The sequence below is a fragment of the Sinocyclocheilus grahami genome, unplaced genomic scaffold (genome assembly GCF_001515645.1).
Source record: "Sinocyclocheilus grahami isolate Dianchi unplaced genomic scaffold, SAMN03320097.WGS_v1.1 scaffold574.1, whole genome shotgun sequence".
Lineage (NCBI taxonomy): Eukaryota > Metazoa > Chordata > Actinopteri > Cypriniformes > Cyprinidae > Sinocyclocheilus > Sinocyclocheilus grahami.
In genome coordinates, this window is record NW_015505753.1 from 1,072,048 (window position 1) to 1,089,187 (window position 17,140).

Consider the following 17,140-nt stretch of genomic DNA (forward strand, 5'->3'; position numbering starts at 1 on the left):
TTGTCATTTGATTTGGTTGTATGTATTAAAGCAAGGGTATTCCATTGAATGTCTATGAGGTACAGTCTATAAGATCCCATTTACACCTGACATTAATATCTGTTTTGGGCAATCCAATCAACCAAAACACCCCAGACCACAGCAAAGGACTGTGTATTTACTTGTCAATCCATTGCACATAAACAAAAGGTGCTGTATGTAATTTTTGACCGTGCTTAAGCATTAAAAATACTATAATATGTTTGCAGATATTTAGGAAACATGCCAAGTTTACATACTTGTTCCCTTGAAAAACAATGCTTCTGCCAGTTATTTGACTTTGAATTGTGTGTTCCGTGTCAGAATGTCTGTTTTTGTTTTAATCTTCGTGATTCTGCACACTGACAATTTACCTAATAGTATTTTGACACCCCGGGTTGCCAGTTGTTGGAAAACACAGCGAATGGAAGCCATCAAACAAACTGAGACAGAGATCGCAGATTCTACCCGACCCAGAAAGCCCAGAGTCATATTAAAACGCAGATAAATCAGTTCTTTGATTTTAAAGTGTGTAAGGCTCATCGCTCGCTATCCGTTGTAAGTAGTCCTCATTCCTAGTGCGTGTCCTCAATCTGGCAACCTGTGTGAATGTCGAGTCTGAGGAGAAGATAGCTGCTCAACTTAAAAAAAACAATGACTGTCATACTAAATAGTATGCGGTTCTTTTTCCACTAATACTTCCAAAATGTACCAAAATCTCAAAACTATGGTGGCTCACTAGTGCACAACACAACGAAAACTCAGTGAAATCGCCACAGCACATAGGACTAATTTCGTTGTGTTATGGCTTGTTTCCGTTGCGTTGTGGAGATTTTGTCGCGTTGTGCACTATTTTGATAGTGCACCAAAACCAACTATGCAAGTATCAATTTTAATTTGTTTAATAATAAAGAAATACATTTCAAGCAGTAATTGTTTTTTCTCTTTTTATTAGTATTTTTGGCAATACACTGAGTATTTGATAAAATGTGCTTAATTTGCATGAAATAATCTCATAATGTCTCAAAAATTCTTAATGATCTTCATATGATTTTATCATTGATTTTAATTGATTTCTTTGTTTTGGGGAAAAACATGACCCAGACATGATTTGTGAGATTCACCCACTCAGTCTAGCTTAATCCAACTGAGTTACATATGCACAGCAGTGCAAATCGTCTGGTTGTCCATGGTTACCTGTTTTCTTGATCTTATTGGTCACACAGCTGAAAAAGACCACCCAGTTTTTGACTGCAGGGGGATCTTTGATGTGGTGAGGGTAAATGTGTGGGCCATGGGTTTGAAGCCCTCTTAAAACACACTCACACACTTTAACAGCCTCCAGAGTGGCGTCAATGTATGTAGTCAAAGGCTTGACTTACACAACTCTTTTCTTGCACACATTCAGATCATGTGGTCATTTTATTGGAAGAGAAATAAGTATGCAATCTGGACATTACACTAATAGTCTATTTTTCAATTAAACTCAGTTCAGGAGTAAAAACAGCAATGGTATTTCCGTGGGGCTCCCACACAGTTGTTGTACCTCGACTTTAGAGACTCTGGCCCTCTAAACATGACATTCATTCTCACCCCCGCATGCAATGAGAAACCAACAGATTGAGCAACAGCAGCCGAAACAAACCAGATCCGTTAAAATTCCCCGTACTTTTCCCCATACTAGTCATGTGAAGTCCCGTTTGGGTGGAATAAGTGGCTGGATATGGGAGCTCTGTCAGTATTGAATGCGATGACTCAAGCCCAGCTCAGTTCAAACAGATGGCAGCTCTTAACAATGGATCAGAGACACATAGATCTCTGTGTTCTTGGAGCCCCAACTGAGAACCCGCACCACCTACACTGCTCTACAGCCATGCTTCCAGCTTCAGTCATGCCTGTGAGAAACTCACCTGACAGCAGTTTACACTGTTCATCTCTGTCCACCAGAGCTGTGGTTGATCAGGGTGAGCATGAAGGTCTTTAACAAAGGATTATGGTTTTTACTTAACACTCTTATCCTCACACCATCAAAACCTTGCTCTGGGATAGTTTTCACCTTGTTTTGAACGGTTCCACAAAGTCTCTAATATCTCTGCTAACTGTAACTTGTCATTTGATTTGGTTGTATGTATTAAAGCAAGGGTATTCCATTGAATGTCTATGAGGTACAGTCTATAAGATCCCATTTACACCTGACATTAATATCTGTTTTGGGCAATCCAATCAACCAAAACACCCCAGACCACAGCAAAGGACTGTGTATTTACTTGTCAATCCATTGCACATAAACAAAAGGTGCTGTATGTAATTTTTGACCGTGCTTAAGCATTAAAAATACTATAATATGTTTGCAGATATTTAGGAAACATGCCAAGTTTACATACTTGTTCCCTTGAAAAACAATGCTTCTGCCAGTTATTTGACTTTGAATTGTGTGTTCCGTGTCAGAATGTCTGTTTTTGTTTTAATCTTCGTGATTCTGCACACTGACAATTTACCTAATAGTATTTTGACACCCCGGGTTGCCAGTTGTTGGAAAACACAGCGAATGGAAGCCATCAAACAAACTGAGACAGAGATCGCAGATTCTACCCGACCCAGAAAGCCCAGAGTCATATTAAAACGCAGATAAATCAGTTCTTTGATTTTAAAGTGTGTAAGGCTCATCGCTCGCTATCCGTTGTAAGTAGTCCTCATTCCTAGTGCGTGTCCTCAATCTGGCAACCTGTGTGAATGTCGAGTCTGAGGAGAAGATAGCTGCTCAACTTAAAAAAAACAATGACTGTCATACTAAATAGTATGCGGTTCTTTTTCCACTAATACTTCCAAAATGTACCAAAATCTCAAAACTATGGTGGCTCACTAGTGCACAACACAACGAAAACTCAGTGAAATCGCCACAGCACATAGGACTAATTTCGTTGTGTTATGGCTTGTTTCCGTTGCGTTGTGGAGATTTTGTCGCGTTGTGCACTATTTTGATAGTGCACCAAAACCAACTATGCAAGTATCAATTTTAATTTGTTTAATAATAAAGAAATACATTTCAAGCAGTAATTGTTTTTTCTCTTTTTATTAGTATTTTTGTTTTATATTAACAAATTACACAGTATTAAACTGTATATACAATACAAGACCAAATGTACAAATTCAAGATTTTGAGACATGCCAAATATTTTATGCCATCTATTTACATTCTCTTTATGACAAACTGTGTCTTGGTATACTATAGATAGAAAGACTGTAGTGTTATATATTTATTTATTTATTGAATTCATACTGGATGGAGTACCTGTACTTCTAACATTTTTAATGCATATCAGTGTCTAATATGTTGTCATCTGAGTCTAGTAGTGAGAAAGAGTGTGTCTCATTAGTCAAAGAGCCTGAAATAAGCTTTCTGGGTCTGAGCAGCTCTCTGAAATAATTTTCCATATCAGCACAACTGCACAGGCCCTGTGGGGGAAGAAATCGGATTTTCTCTCCGTTGTGCCAATGGGAAGCATCTTGGGAAAGGGGAGCAGATTGGATTGTAGGGAGATGGGCTGACACCGCTGTGGGCGGCTCTTTATATGTGTGTGAGAGTTTGAGAACGTGGTGGATGAGGCGGAACACAATCTAAATTTTGTGTCATTGAAAAAGACTCAGAATTCTGAAATCGGGTCTAGGTGAAAAATGTTGAGAGCTGAGAGGCACAAAGATTAATTAAATAATTAAAAAAATATTTTTATATCTCCCTATTTGAATATCTTCTGAGCTGGTGTGTTTCATATGCTTTAGTACAACGGTGTGAATAAGAGAAAAAAGACAAAGTAACATCAAGTCCAAAGCAAGTTTTTGTCCTACCCAGTCATGACATGACACGCATAATTTTGGCAATAGCTTGGTTTCTATCTTTTTAGCTCACAGTAAAATCTTGCTGGTCCATCTGCTGTTCATAGCAGCACATTAAACATCAGATATCATCTGACTGGCTGTGATTTTGTCACTTCACACAGCATTTTCAGTCAGGATAGAAAAATTATTTGATGCTGGAATTTTCAAGTTAAAGGGGTCATATGATGTTGCTAAAAATACAATTATTTTGTGTATTTGGTGTAATGAAATGTGTTTATGCGGTTTAAGGTTAAAAAAACATTATTTTCCACATACTGTACATTATTGTTTCTCCTCTATGCCCTGCCTTTCTGAAACGTGTAGATTTTTACAAAGCTCATCAGTCTGAAAAGCGAGGTGTGCTCTGATTGGCCAGCTATCCAGAGCGTTGCGATTGGCCGAATACCTCAAGCGTGTGACGGAAATGTTACGCCCCTTACCATACTGTGATGCCGTCTCCCGGCACGACAAGACAAAAACAATAAAACCCATTACAAACGAGGCATTTGTTGCATCCAGTGGGGACATAATTAGGACATAATGTCTTTTTATGCGCTTCGTTGCATCACGCCGCATAAACATAAAACCATGTCTGCATTTGTGATCGGAGAAATGACAAACAACAAGCGCTACTCTACACTGCTCAAAACTCACGTTTGAATCATAGTACTTACAGACTGTGAGTCAGAACAGCCGGCATTGTTGTCTACTCTCCCAGGATCAGGAAACAGTCCTCCATAAAATGCACTGCACACATCTTAATATTTGGGTTGAACTGTTCTGGAACAGTGTTGTAAATACAACTTAACCACTGATTTCTAGCCGTGTCCTTCCAAAAGAGCCCGCGGCTTGAGTGAGCGGAGGCCGGCGGGCTTGCGGCGACCAAATGTGACGATCCCGGGCTGGACTCCGCTTTGTCCACAGTGAAAGACGATCCGGTGATCCACAGCGCGAAGTTGATGTATTTCCTCAGCGACCAGCACGGATCAGCTCCAGGCATGACGAAGCGGATATCGTCCTCTTTTGGAAGGCCAAACAAAGTAGTTTCGCTTTCACAGCGAAACACACGGCAACAACAATACTACAGCAAGAATAAAAGTTACGCCTTCTATCTTTGCGTGAACATTTGTCGGGATTATGCAAATCTTCCCACATAGTGAGGTAGATATGTGGGGGCGTGTTAGAACGAGCCGTTTTAGGTAGGCGTGGTTGACTCTTAACTTTTATAAAGAATATCTCTTTGGATTTGAGACTTTAGTCTTTGCAACTTTACAGATCTTCTTTATGCACCAAGAGCTTGTAACACTCCAAAGAGAAAGAACAATTTTTGAATCGCATCATATGATGCCTTTAAACTCTAATGGATGTTAATAATTGTAATTCGAACTCAGATTGTTTGAACTGTTTGAATTACAATTATTAGCATCCAGACGGCTGTGATAACATATATGCACAGGCATTTTTGATATAGACATTTTATTCTAACCTCCCCAGGCAAAACTAGTTCTGTCAGAATATGTCTTCAGAGAGTTTGTGCTACTGGTGTAGACAGCTCCATTGATAATAATAGGATCGTTCTAGTTTTGTTGCGCTATGTTTCTCGCTCTCAGTGTAGACAGGATGCTAGCTGGTGGAGAAGAGTGGAATTTAATAAAGCGAGAGTGGGATGAAAGAACAACATGAGGTGTTTGGAGAGAAAACAGTGTGTAGCGGGGGTCCACTCCTCTCTGCGCCAAATGGCAGGAATCTGGCGTGAATCGCGGCTACTGTGAGGTGATGTATGTAGTAAAGCTTTCGGGAGGCTGAGACTGAACTGAGATGGGTTTAGTTGGCTGATTCTATACATATTCTGGCCAATGGCTGCTGTGTCTTAGCAATTAAGTAGAATTTAAAAGCATAGTTAATCTGAAATGTATTCATCTATTCATCTTCATATCATCAAAGCATGTATGTCTTGTTCTTCCTTCCATACTAAATATTAGAGGAGTTATTTACGATGAGCCAATGCTCTTTTCCATTCAACACAGATTGCTTGTGAACGTGTATCAAGCCCCAAAAAGGATGTACAGTACCAAAGAAGTAGTCTATACAACTCTTACATTATTTCCATACAAGTCTTACATTATTTCCAAAGTCATACAATACAGTGTTTTTTCTTATGCTGTTTAAGGGATTCAGAGAAAGCAGTAAAACATCTGAGTTTCTGATGGATAACGTGGCTTATGTAATTTTGTAAATGCCTAAACAAGAGTTCTGACAGGTTTTTGAAAAGTATGCATGTTTGTGGGATAATTAAAGTAACTGAAAGTGTGGAGAGAGCTGCTTACCGATGGCACCGCATGTATATTGGGTTTAAGAATGCAACACTGTAACACAGCATGTAGCTAAATCTAGCAGTAAGTGGTTTTCTGGTGTAAATGTAAATGCAGTCACTGTGTAGTTTATTAACAAACTAGTTGTTTATAATAAATGCCAAAAAAAGAGCATACAGTAGCATCATTTTGTTTATTATGTTCTTTTGTTTACTTGCAAAATGAAGTTTTGAAATCACTTAACCCTTACAGTCATTGAAACCTTCCATGCTCATAATGTGGGTGAACTGGGTGTGCAAGTGAGAGAGAAAAAAAATCGACCAGGATTAACTTTCTCCTATTTTCTCCTATTAACTTTCTCTATTCTGTTGATGAATTTCCAAATTTGGAACACCTTAGTCACCATGGTAACAACAGTACATTGTGCTGTTGTACTGAAAGTCTTCTAAGCCTTCTGCTATTGCTGATATAAAACAGTATCGACTGCCTACATTTCATTTTTGAGAATGTATGAGATTGAAATGCCACTGCAACTGTAGATTTGTCCAAATAGCCGGACTTTACACACACAATCCCAGCACAGAAAACCTATGCTCTTCTTGAAAGCTATCATTGTTTGAGAGAGGCTAGACTTCCTGCCATGGCACTGCTCATTCCGGCCCTGTTATTTACCGTTCCCATAAAACGTGTCCTCTGCAGAGCTTGACATCCAGACAGCCATCCATTAGCCTGTTTGCCTGAGGTTCGAGCCCCTATCAATTAGTGATCCATGAGCAAATATACCTTTAGAAATGAAGTTTTTGTTTAAGCTGAACCCCAGTGCACCCTAGGGTGAGGTTGACACACAGCAGGTATTAACACGCATGTTCCTGCAATGTTTTTATGAATACTGACAGCTGTTTTGTTTTATATTTCATTTCTTTCACACTTGGTTCATATGAGTTCAGCTGGTGGCTATTTAGTCTCTCTTCTACAAGCTCAAACCATCCCTGATCATTAAAGCTTAGTTCTCTTGAAAATGAAAGTTCATGATGACAAACCTGACTTTTTTGACAAACCTGACACAGCTGTTCCATACCATGAAAGCATGATAAAAGAATGTTAATGATCATGCACTATATTCTATTTCATATTTGCAGACAATCCTAAATCCATAATTATTGTAAATCTTCCAGACCACTGTAGCTCTTCAGCCTTATTTCTGCTTCTGCATATTAAAACTTAATGCATGATAACCAATTGTGTTGAGCATCATTTAAGTCAAACTTGCCAGGACGTGTCCCATTATACACCATTTTTCAATATGCTTGTATATTATGCTATCAAGTATGCACTTGCTATTTGAAGAGTTTTCATCCCACATTGAGACTTGTGTTGACTCACTGAGGTTTAGTTTGTTTTATCCCCATCTTGTTGGCTCAATGAAAGTAAACAATCAGGGTTCAAAAGTCTCATTAGTTTTAGTTGAAGCTATGTGTCAATTCAGTTTACATTAGACAAGAAATCTTGGACAAGAAATACTTGTCACACCACCCTCTTTGATTCTGAGTTTCGTGGCTAACCACCAAGCCACTGTACAAACACTGGCTGCCACCTCACACACATGCAGCCTCAAATTCACCACTTCCTCTGCCCTTATCGTTTTGTCACTTTTTCACTTTATCCTACACTTCTCTAAGTAAACACCCCTCTCTCTCTCTCTCTCTCTCTCTCTCTCTCTCTCTCCATTCTTCAACACCCATGGAAGGACCGCATCCATACTCAGCTGACAAGAACGCACTGAGTGTGGAGTGTCGGAAGCATGTGCAACCGATCCCTCCTCTCTCTTTTTTTTCACGTGCTTTCCTCCTCTTCCCACATGAGTCCTGGAATCACACCAGTAAACACCTCTCTCTCTCTCTCTCTCTCTCTCTCTCTCTCCATTCTTCAACACCCATGGAAGGACCGCATCCATACTCAGCTGACAAGAACGCACTGAGTGTGGAGTGTCGGAAGCATGTGCAACCGATCCCTCCTCTCTCTTTTTTTTCACGTGCTTTCCTCCTCTTCCCACATGAGTCCTGGAATCACACCAGCTTGACTCACTTTGGTACTGGTCAGACCGGGACCGCTGTCTGACCGGCCCCCTCCAATTTACATGCTCACCCACTCACCAACTCACACACACACACTCATCCAGATTGGCCCCTGAGGGTCCCTCCACTTCCCGCTCTTCACGTCCCTCCAGCATTGTGAAACAGGAGCGCCATCCCAGTTGTCTACAAACCAATAGGAATGTTTGGCTACCAATTCTTCTAATGTTTTCAAGATGGCTTTGACTCTTATAAGGAAATCCCCCCAGTTTAGTAGCCATTTGAAATTCCTGCTCCTTTTTTACAGCGAGGAAGTGTTTTCTGAGTCACGGGGAGAGAGCCCAGTCTGTCCGAAGCTAGGGAGTTTGGAGGAGCGCTCGTGGTGTTAGCTGTCGGTACACGAGGATCCTACGAGGTGCCGAGGCTTTTATGAGAGTCTGAGGTTCTGCTTTCTTGAACTCCACATCTAACATCTGTTTTCTATAAACGATAAAGAACAGAGGACTCAAGTGACCCTTACGGGATGTTTTTACTGGGTAAGTCAAAGTCAAAGTTTCCCCACTGCTAAAATACTTTTTTGCTTCTATTCCGACCACTGTAGCTGGTCGTGTGCGGTTTACAGTGGAACACAGTGGTTACTGAACCAGGACAACTGTTTCTTTAGGACCTTTTCTTCTTCATTAGGCACTTTCATTTACTACCGGATGGCTGATTAGACTATTTATACATAATTTATTCTTCACTTGTTAGTTATTCCATTATTTGGAATTCTATTGTTGTGCACTGTAGGTGACACAGCTGCTTTGTTTGATGTCAGTCAATCTGAATTACTCGAATTATTAGGGATAAGCAGTAATTCAAGTATGAAAAGTGTGCGTGTCTCTGCTTTCAACACTGATGTGGTATGAGTCCATGGTTAATATGAGCAATCCAAGCAGTGAGTCCAAACTGACGATGTCATGTCTAAGTGTTACTTACCGCCTTTGACACAGGCCTACGATCAGTTATTGCCCTCTAAGGCTTCACTCCACCAATAGAAGACAAACTGTTCAACTTTCATCAGATCAGTGTAAAAGAGCAAGTTACCAACACCCCAGACCGACTCAGCCCACAGAGCGTCTGGTTTGGATGAGGCCATGCTGTTCTCACTCATCTTTCCCATTCTTGCCATCCCCATGACAACAGCACCATCAGACGCCTCCCTCTGAGCTGACTAGGAGCCGAATGAATCTTCCTGCCTCCGTTAACGGGTGGCAGGGCCATGGCATCCACTGTGGCGGCACATGAGAGCCAGTGTGTACACATAGGATTTGCCAGGACCCCGCTGGTTATTACAAGCCTGTAGGTGTATGTGTGGTTCCTGGGGATTCAAGGATTCGCTTATTCGTGTGTGCATTGATGTCGGCAGTCCATCCGTGCTTTTCAGATATAATGGGATTTTTTATATAAAATGATATAATAGGATTAATCTTTGCTGTCACGGATCGGCACTGATTATGATGCACATGACCTGGATGTTTCTTAAGCTTTCAAGGTAGCACCAGACTGGCATGACCTAAGATGTAAACAGTGTCGGGTCAGAAAAACAGGTACATTACGAGTGTTGGCTTAGCTGAGCAGAGCCTCGTCTTGCTTTTAATAACCTGCTAAATAAACCCCATGGTCTGTGTTCCACTCCAGAGCTCGTTTTCATTGGCATCCACCCCTGGTTGTGTGTTTACACCTCTACCCATCAGCTCAGTAGCTTTTTCTTGAGTAGGAAATCTGCATTGCGTTCCAAATTAGCATTTTGAATGTGTGGCTGAGGCAGTGACCCTGACTTGGTGTTTGTTCTGACTACAGTTTGTCCAGACCAATTAATCAAACAACAGGTGGGGTTATGCTGAATTAGGATTATGTAGTTAATGTGAATGGGTGGGGCATGGGGAGTGGTAAAGTCTCTGTCCTGGCTTTCATCTGCCCAGTGTCTTGGTATGGCCAACATTTGTCTAGTTGGGTACTATGAAGGGCAGGACAGAGAGTGGGTGGCTGTCTAAAGTTTGTAATTACAATACTCCCTCTGTTAGTTCCTGAGAAGGCCACTTCCATTTCCCTCCACCTCCAGTTTCCTGGATGCTTATCTGTCATGGGATAAACTGCAAAGTGTACATTAGTGTTTTTGTCCTTTGTTCTTCTGTGATCACACTTGATTGCCTTTGACATTGGAGTGGACTTGTTTTGCTCTGTTGCGTGGAGTCAGAGTGAGATGTCTGTGTTCTGTTAACATCAGACTTGCTGAGGTTCATGTGTTGTTCATGTGTTTTGTTTGGAGCCTCGCCTGTTCGTTTTAGTGTGTTTGGCTGTATATGATTGAAATATTAGCTCATAAGCTTGGTGTATTGAACATTTTAAAGTAAGGCTGCAAATATTTGTACAGTTCACTGTGGTGGTCACTGTTTCTGTTGTGTATTGTATACTATCACAGAATGAATGTTAAAATAAAACGATTGCCATATTTTTCAAAATTGGCAAAAGTCTGGTCCATTTTGCAGATTATTCTGCTTAAAGACATGAATAGACTGGCATTCACATCCGTTCACAGTGTTTTCCTGCCTTTGGCCTGAGATGTTGGGATTGGCTCCAGCATCCCCATGCGGCATATGTATCCAATACCACAACTTTAGAAGATAAAAGTCATGAGATCTACAAGTGGAAAACTGGGAGTACAATTAAAACCATGCTTAATCAATGTGTCTTTCTCTCTCTGTCTGTAGTGAATAATAGTCCATCAAGCAGTTACAGGGGTGTTATTCTGACTGGTCAATTAATCATCTTTGTCTAGCTGGCAAATGCAAGGGTTGATATAATTCTAGCAGCTATTACGAATAGAGGCAAACAGGGTCATAGTGAGAGCTCAGAAAGGACTCAATACATTTTGTAGTCACCATAAAATGTTCTTGTGTAATTATGATGCAAGCTAAGGCCAAGACTACAGGATTTACGATGCCAGACTGAAGATGTAGAGTCAAAGGTTAAAATGCTGATTTACTAAGGTTGTAAATTCTGTTTAAAGTGTTAGCTTCTTTAGGTCAGTCTTGTGAGGATCTCACCATGCTAATATTCTCTCCAAATCAGTGGTCGAGAATGTGTTTTTGCACATTCTTTGGACCCGCAGAGAAAAACATGGAGATGTTCTGGAGGGTGTCAAACTGATGCTGTAATTCTGAGGTTGAAATGCAGCTGATTGTTATTTTTGGATTCTTCATATACAGAGCGTGTGAGAATGAGACTGGAGGATGGTGGAAAATTCCAACAGGACAGAAGAAGGTGCCACAGTGAAGAAGGCTGCTGACTGAAATGAAGAGAAAAAGAGAGTAGGGTTCAGGGAGAAACTAAGGCAGTGAGAGTGAATGACAAAAAAAAAAGAAAAGAAGAGGGTAATGGAGAAAGGGGGGAGGAAAAATTGGGAAGGGAATTCACAGGAGAGAGAGAGAGAAAGGAGAGAAAGATAGGGTGTGCATTCATCTGTGAGATGAGATATCTGTCCAGTGATGACTTGACGTATCTCTGATGTCCCAGGGCTAAACTATAGTATGTATGTGTGTGTGCTGAATGGGTGGTGTCCACTCTTGGTTGTGGAGAATGAATGGATCTGGCAGACATTACCAGCTAACCTCTGAACTGATCAGACATGCTTCCAGGGCACAAGCAAGTCAATTTATATATGTGTTGCTTAAAAAAGCAACCCAATAACTAGTCTCAGCTTAAAACACACAATTTTACAGACCTTTTACTACATAGAAAGTGGCAAAAATATACTAAAAAGGATTGTTCGTGGCACTTTGTAATAAGGAAAGAAGATATCCTTGAGCACAACAGTTTATTCTACATTTCTATTTATTTCAGATTTATGTGCCATTAAATATTAAGTAAAAAAGCAAAAAGTGGTCGGTTAATGAATATGTTGTTCTAATGCTCTTTCCTGTATAAGTTGGTGGCTCTTGGCCAGAATATTCAACAATGTGGACTAGACCAGTGTTTCCCAATCCTGTTCCTGGAGGTACACCAACAGTACACATTTCAGATGTATCTCTTATCTGACCCATCCATTTCAGGTCTTGGAGTTTCTACTGAGCTGATGGGTTGAATAAGGTGTGTTTGATTTGGAAGAGTTCATAAATGTGCAGTGTTGGTGTGCCTCAAGGAATAGGGTTGGGAAACACTGCATTAGACTTTATGCTGATAATCAAATTCCAAACAAGCTCCAAAATAAAGCCAAGTGTGTATAGACAATAGGAATTGTATTATTAAGTCTTTGAATCCTTATGCTCAGATATGTCCACTGTCATGATACAACACATTGTTCACGTGCCAGTCAGCACACCTAACCCACTCCACCTTCCTTCCCCCCTTTACACAGGCAGTGGACTGATGGGAAACTCCTCAGCCACCTTCATGGGGACTTTCCTGGCCAGCAGTCTAGGCTCTCCTCCCTCACACCCACCACACCCCTCCAGACCACCATCCTCTCCCTCCTCTCCTCCTTATCGTGGGGGTCCTCACTCCAGCGCCTCTCAGATCTGGTTCCCCCACTCACATGAAGGTAAGATGGCTCCGTTCCACTCACCTGCTCATCTGTCTGTCTGGATATGTGTCCATCCATGTGTTTGGGCCTCTGGACTTTCTCATCAAGAGGAAGCAGCTCTCTCTTTTTTATGCACTGTGAAATGTGCCGCCCCAGTGGTTTTCGGCAGTGCAGAAAGGGGACAAAAGTTCAGCCAAAGAATCTTGTGGTCCGTTATGTGCATCAACAAGAATTTATGCGCACAACGTGCAAACTCAGACACACACAAACATTGGAGGAAGAACAAGCTAAATGGTCAACAGCATCGCAGCTGTCATGTAAAAGCCAATGTGGCTTTTCTCACCATGGCTTATACTAGCTTGACCTGAGCCACACCCAGCCCTCAGCCTGCCAAATCAAGAGCCGGCCTTCTCCAGCACTGGCTCCAGATCCCTACAGATGACAGACTACTACAGCTCCGCAGAGAGAGCAATATAGAGAGAGACGGCAAGAGTAGGAGATGCCCAGGCATGCCCAATGCCACTCGGCACTTATTCACACATAAATCCCCTCCGGGCCAAGTCCAAATGTGCCAAACAGTCATAAACCATTAGGAGTTCATCTGTGTGTTGTTTGTGTAATCCTCAAGCTCAGCCTGTCTGCACTATCCCCATGCCTGTAATCACTATACCCCAGTCTATTTTCACTCTTTTCTCCATATATCCTCCCATCTGGTATGGTGGAAGACAACCCTGTTCCATTTGAAGTTCACACTTGGAGGAGGTGTGTGGAGATGACTTACCTTATTGTGCCTATCAATCATTAATTTTGAAGATTTTTCTGGTCAAGGACCACCAATTAAAACAAGTCGAGTTCAGTTTTGAGACTTAAAGACAGGTTAAATGGTGCCATAAACCTCACAAACCAAGGCAAATACAGAAACTTGTTCTTTCTTGTTCGTCTTAATATAGAAGCCTGGTAAACTGTTGGCAGCCCGATAAAAGCCTGTGAACCCTGACTCCAGGAAATTACACAAAGCCAACCAGTCCGAATGCAATTTTGTGAAACCTTTTCCCATTTCTATGTGCAATATGCATCAGATGGTCCGTGGGTGTTACTTCTAAGGCTAGGACTAGTAGAGGACTAGCTCACCGATATTCAAGACATGACTACCCATGAATTGCCCATATGTGCACCGCACAATGTGACAAAACGTGCACTACCTGCCAGGCCATGAAGAGACGAAAACCCAGAGATGTTGGTTTGTTCCTTTGGCCAATGGCACATTGATCATGTTCCAAAAAACTGGACAGTTTTAATAAGAATGATGACGATAACGGTTACGTTACTAAGTAATAAGGCTGATTATGAGTGGGATTATGATAGCAAGCTATTATCTGTATTGCAGTTTAATTGTGCAGAACGTGGTGTGAAAGTGATTAAATCCTGGCTTGCCATCCTCTCTCCTCTTTAAGTTAATTGCAAATTGTCTTTTCTTCAGTTTGCATAAAAAAGCAAGTGATCAAAATGAGAAGCACAATTACCCAGCCTATTCTCTGCACCCTGTGGGACGGAGTCTCCCACCAGCAACCGCATAAGCGTATCTGCAAGAGTACTTTGAAGATATCCTAAAATTCCCTATGCCTCAACATCTGTGAACAGTTTATTATGACATTCAACATATCAATGAAACTTATTTCTGAATATTTTGTGTAGCACTGTAATTTTTTTCCAGTATAAATTTACTTGACAAGCAAATAGAGTATAATTTGTTTTTCATAGGATATATCTTTAAGTCCATTCAAGCATATATCTTGAATTAAGGATGTTACCCCTCTTGCAAACAAGCATAAACATACATCTAACAAAATGTAAATATGAAAAATGTCAATTTGCAGCAGCTCTTTAATCACAGTTTTATGAATTTCCTGACTACTGTAATGCCCAAGGACACATCAGATGCTAATCTGAAAACTACAAATATCTTAAAGACAAATCGCCATGCTGTAGTTGCCAAATACATTTTGCATTCACATGCATTACATTACATTACATTTTGTTACATGTAGTAACAAAATTGGATTAAGCTGGTATTAGATCAGTAAGAATAAACATTTAACTTCTGCAAAACTGCCCTGGGTTCCTATGGGACTTGACTCTCAAAGGAGTTGACTGCAACTGTATTAATCTACTGATGCATGACCACATAATGTCATAACAGTGCGTATGAAGTCAGTAGCATACGTTCAGCTCATAAACAACAACTACTGTATATTGAATTTCTTGTAGAAGGGGGAAACTGAAGTACAGAAAACAAAAGGAAAGCCCAGCAGGCACATTGCCAGCTGGTCTATGTCCAAATGACAGTTTTAACTGTGCCGAACAGAGGCTGCCATCCTCTGCTTTCTTCTACCAAGTGTTTATTTTAATAAAATGATGCTGGCTCTTGTGCCGGAGCTGGTGCTTGGATGTTCAAAGATTGGCAATGGTAGTTTCTCCACTGACTTGAGAACCGAACATAACAATCCCAACTTGCAGTCTTACAAATTGTGACGTATTTTAATATCTAAAGTAATTGTTATGCTGTCACAAGCTGCTGCAAATAAAATGATTTTAAACATAGATACAAAACTGGAAGATCTGGCATTTGAACATGTGTTGTATTGCAAATTACATTTCCAGTTTAGCTATGTTGATTATAATGATAAAATTGTTGTTGCTGATGTTGCCTAATGTTAGCAGTTCTTGTTTTTTTGGCAAAGAATCACCTTTGTCATGGTGGAACAGTTGCAGATTGGCCACCAGGTCCCTAGTGGTGGAAGAAGGGCTTATGTCTCTTTATAGCCCTCATGCATCACTTGTTTCATCTCTCAATCCAATCATGTCTTTTCTCTGTCAGTAGAATGCAGGCTGTCGTCTTCTCCCCCTCCTCTATTGCAAGGCTACATCACTTCCTTTCAATTAGCTGTCCTGATGATTACCATTCACCTCCTTCCATCCTCCTCTGTCTTTCCTCTCCACCCTCTTCCATTTTGGTACTGCTCTGTCACTTCTTCTCAATTTGCAATCTCGACAGGCAGCTTTATCTGCCCCTCTCTGTCTATCCTTAAACAATTTACTCTGGGATATTTACAGATGCGTGCTTGTATGCACTGTCATGAGCAGACACAGCGAGAACGATTGGCTGTCCATGTGAACAGGAAGATTGAGAGATAGGATTAGCAGGAATGTGCAAATTGTGTACCATTAGCATTTGTAGAAGGTCCAGCTCTCTTCAAAGAATCTGCCCGCGTAATAACAGCTTTATTGTCTGGGAATCAGCCTATTCGATTAGGTGCTTTTACTGGGATCTACTGAATTGTAACTAAAAGAAATTCAGCAAAATCACAAGGTTCTGCACAGTCAAAATAATTAAGAAAGATAGTAGAACCATTCAGTCAAATCAAGTCAAGTCACCTTTATTTATATAGCGCTTTTAACAATACAGATTGTGTCAAAGCAACGGAACAGCATTAATTAGGAAAATAGTGTGTCAATAATGCAAAGTGACAATAGTAAACACTAATTTTTCAGTTAAAGGCAGTTCATCATTGAATTCAGTGATGTCATCATCCAGCTCAGTTCAGTTTAAATAGTATCTTTACAATCAAGTCGATATCGATATCGCTGGAAATGAAGTGTCCCCAACTAAGCAAGCCAAAGGCGTTACTCATCATCCAGCTTTTTATATCGACTGAGATTCAGCACTATAAATGTACACCACATTGTTTCCAGATAACTTATAATAAATTTTGACATCAAAATTAGACTTTTTTTGATGATATAATAAATTATTTTACCATGATTCAAAAATGTTTGAATATTTAAAAAAAAAATGTTTATATATCTGAAATAATATAAAATAATTGTTTTAATATTTGTATAATAAATTTTGACATCAAAATTAGACTTTTTTTGATGATATAATAAATTATTTTACCATGATTCAAAAATGTTTGAATATTTAAAAAAAAAATGTTTATATATCTGAAATAATATAAAATAATTGTTTTAATATTTGTATAATAAATTTTGACATCAAAATTAGACTTTTTTTGATGATATAATAAATTATTTTACCATGATTCAAAAATGTTTGAATATTTAAAAAAAAAATGTTTATATATCTGAAATAATATAAAATAATTGTTTTAATATTTGTATAATTAAAAAAGGATACTTATAATAAGTAATTAATGAGTAATAGCAGTTCCACATTTTTTATGCTACTTCAGATTCCAATTTGAATTGTGCATCCTGAATTCAAGCCAGCAGCCATG

At 40.0% G+C, this 17,140-nt stretch overlaps 1 protein-coding gene across 3 annotated transcripts in view; it reads left to right on the forward strand.

Annotated features, from left to right (window-relative positions):
* LOC107556618 (BAH and coiled-coil domain-containing protein 1-like) overlaps positions 1-17,140 on the forward strand; it is a 92,218-nt gene that overhangs the window by 39,760 nt on the left and 35,318 nt on the right. For 2 of the 3 annotated variants that reach the window (XM_016239756.1, XM_016239757.1), the window contains exon 3: positions 12,678-12,860. In XM_016239756.1, coding sequence (XP_016095242.1) covers positions 12,678-12,860 — 183 coding nt within the window. Of the gene's footprint in view, positions 1-8,711; positions 8,815-12,677; positions 12,861-17,140 lie in introns of those variants that run through there. The other variant, XM_016239758.1, reaches the window with a different exon arrangement.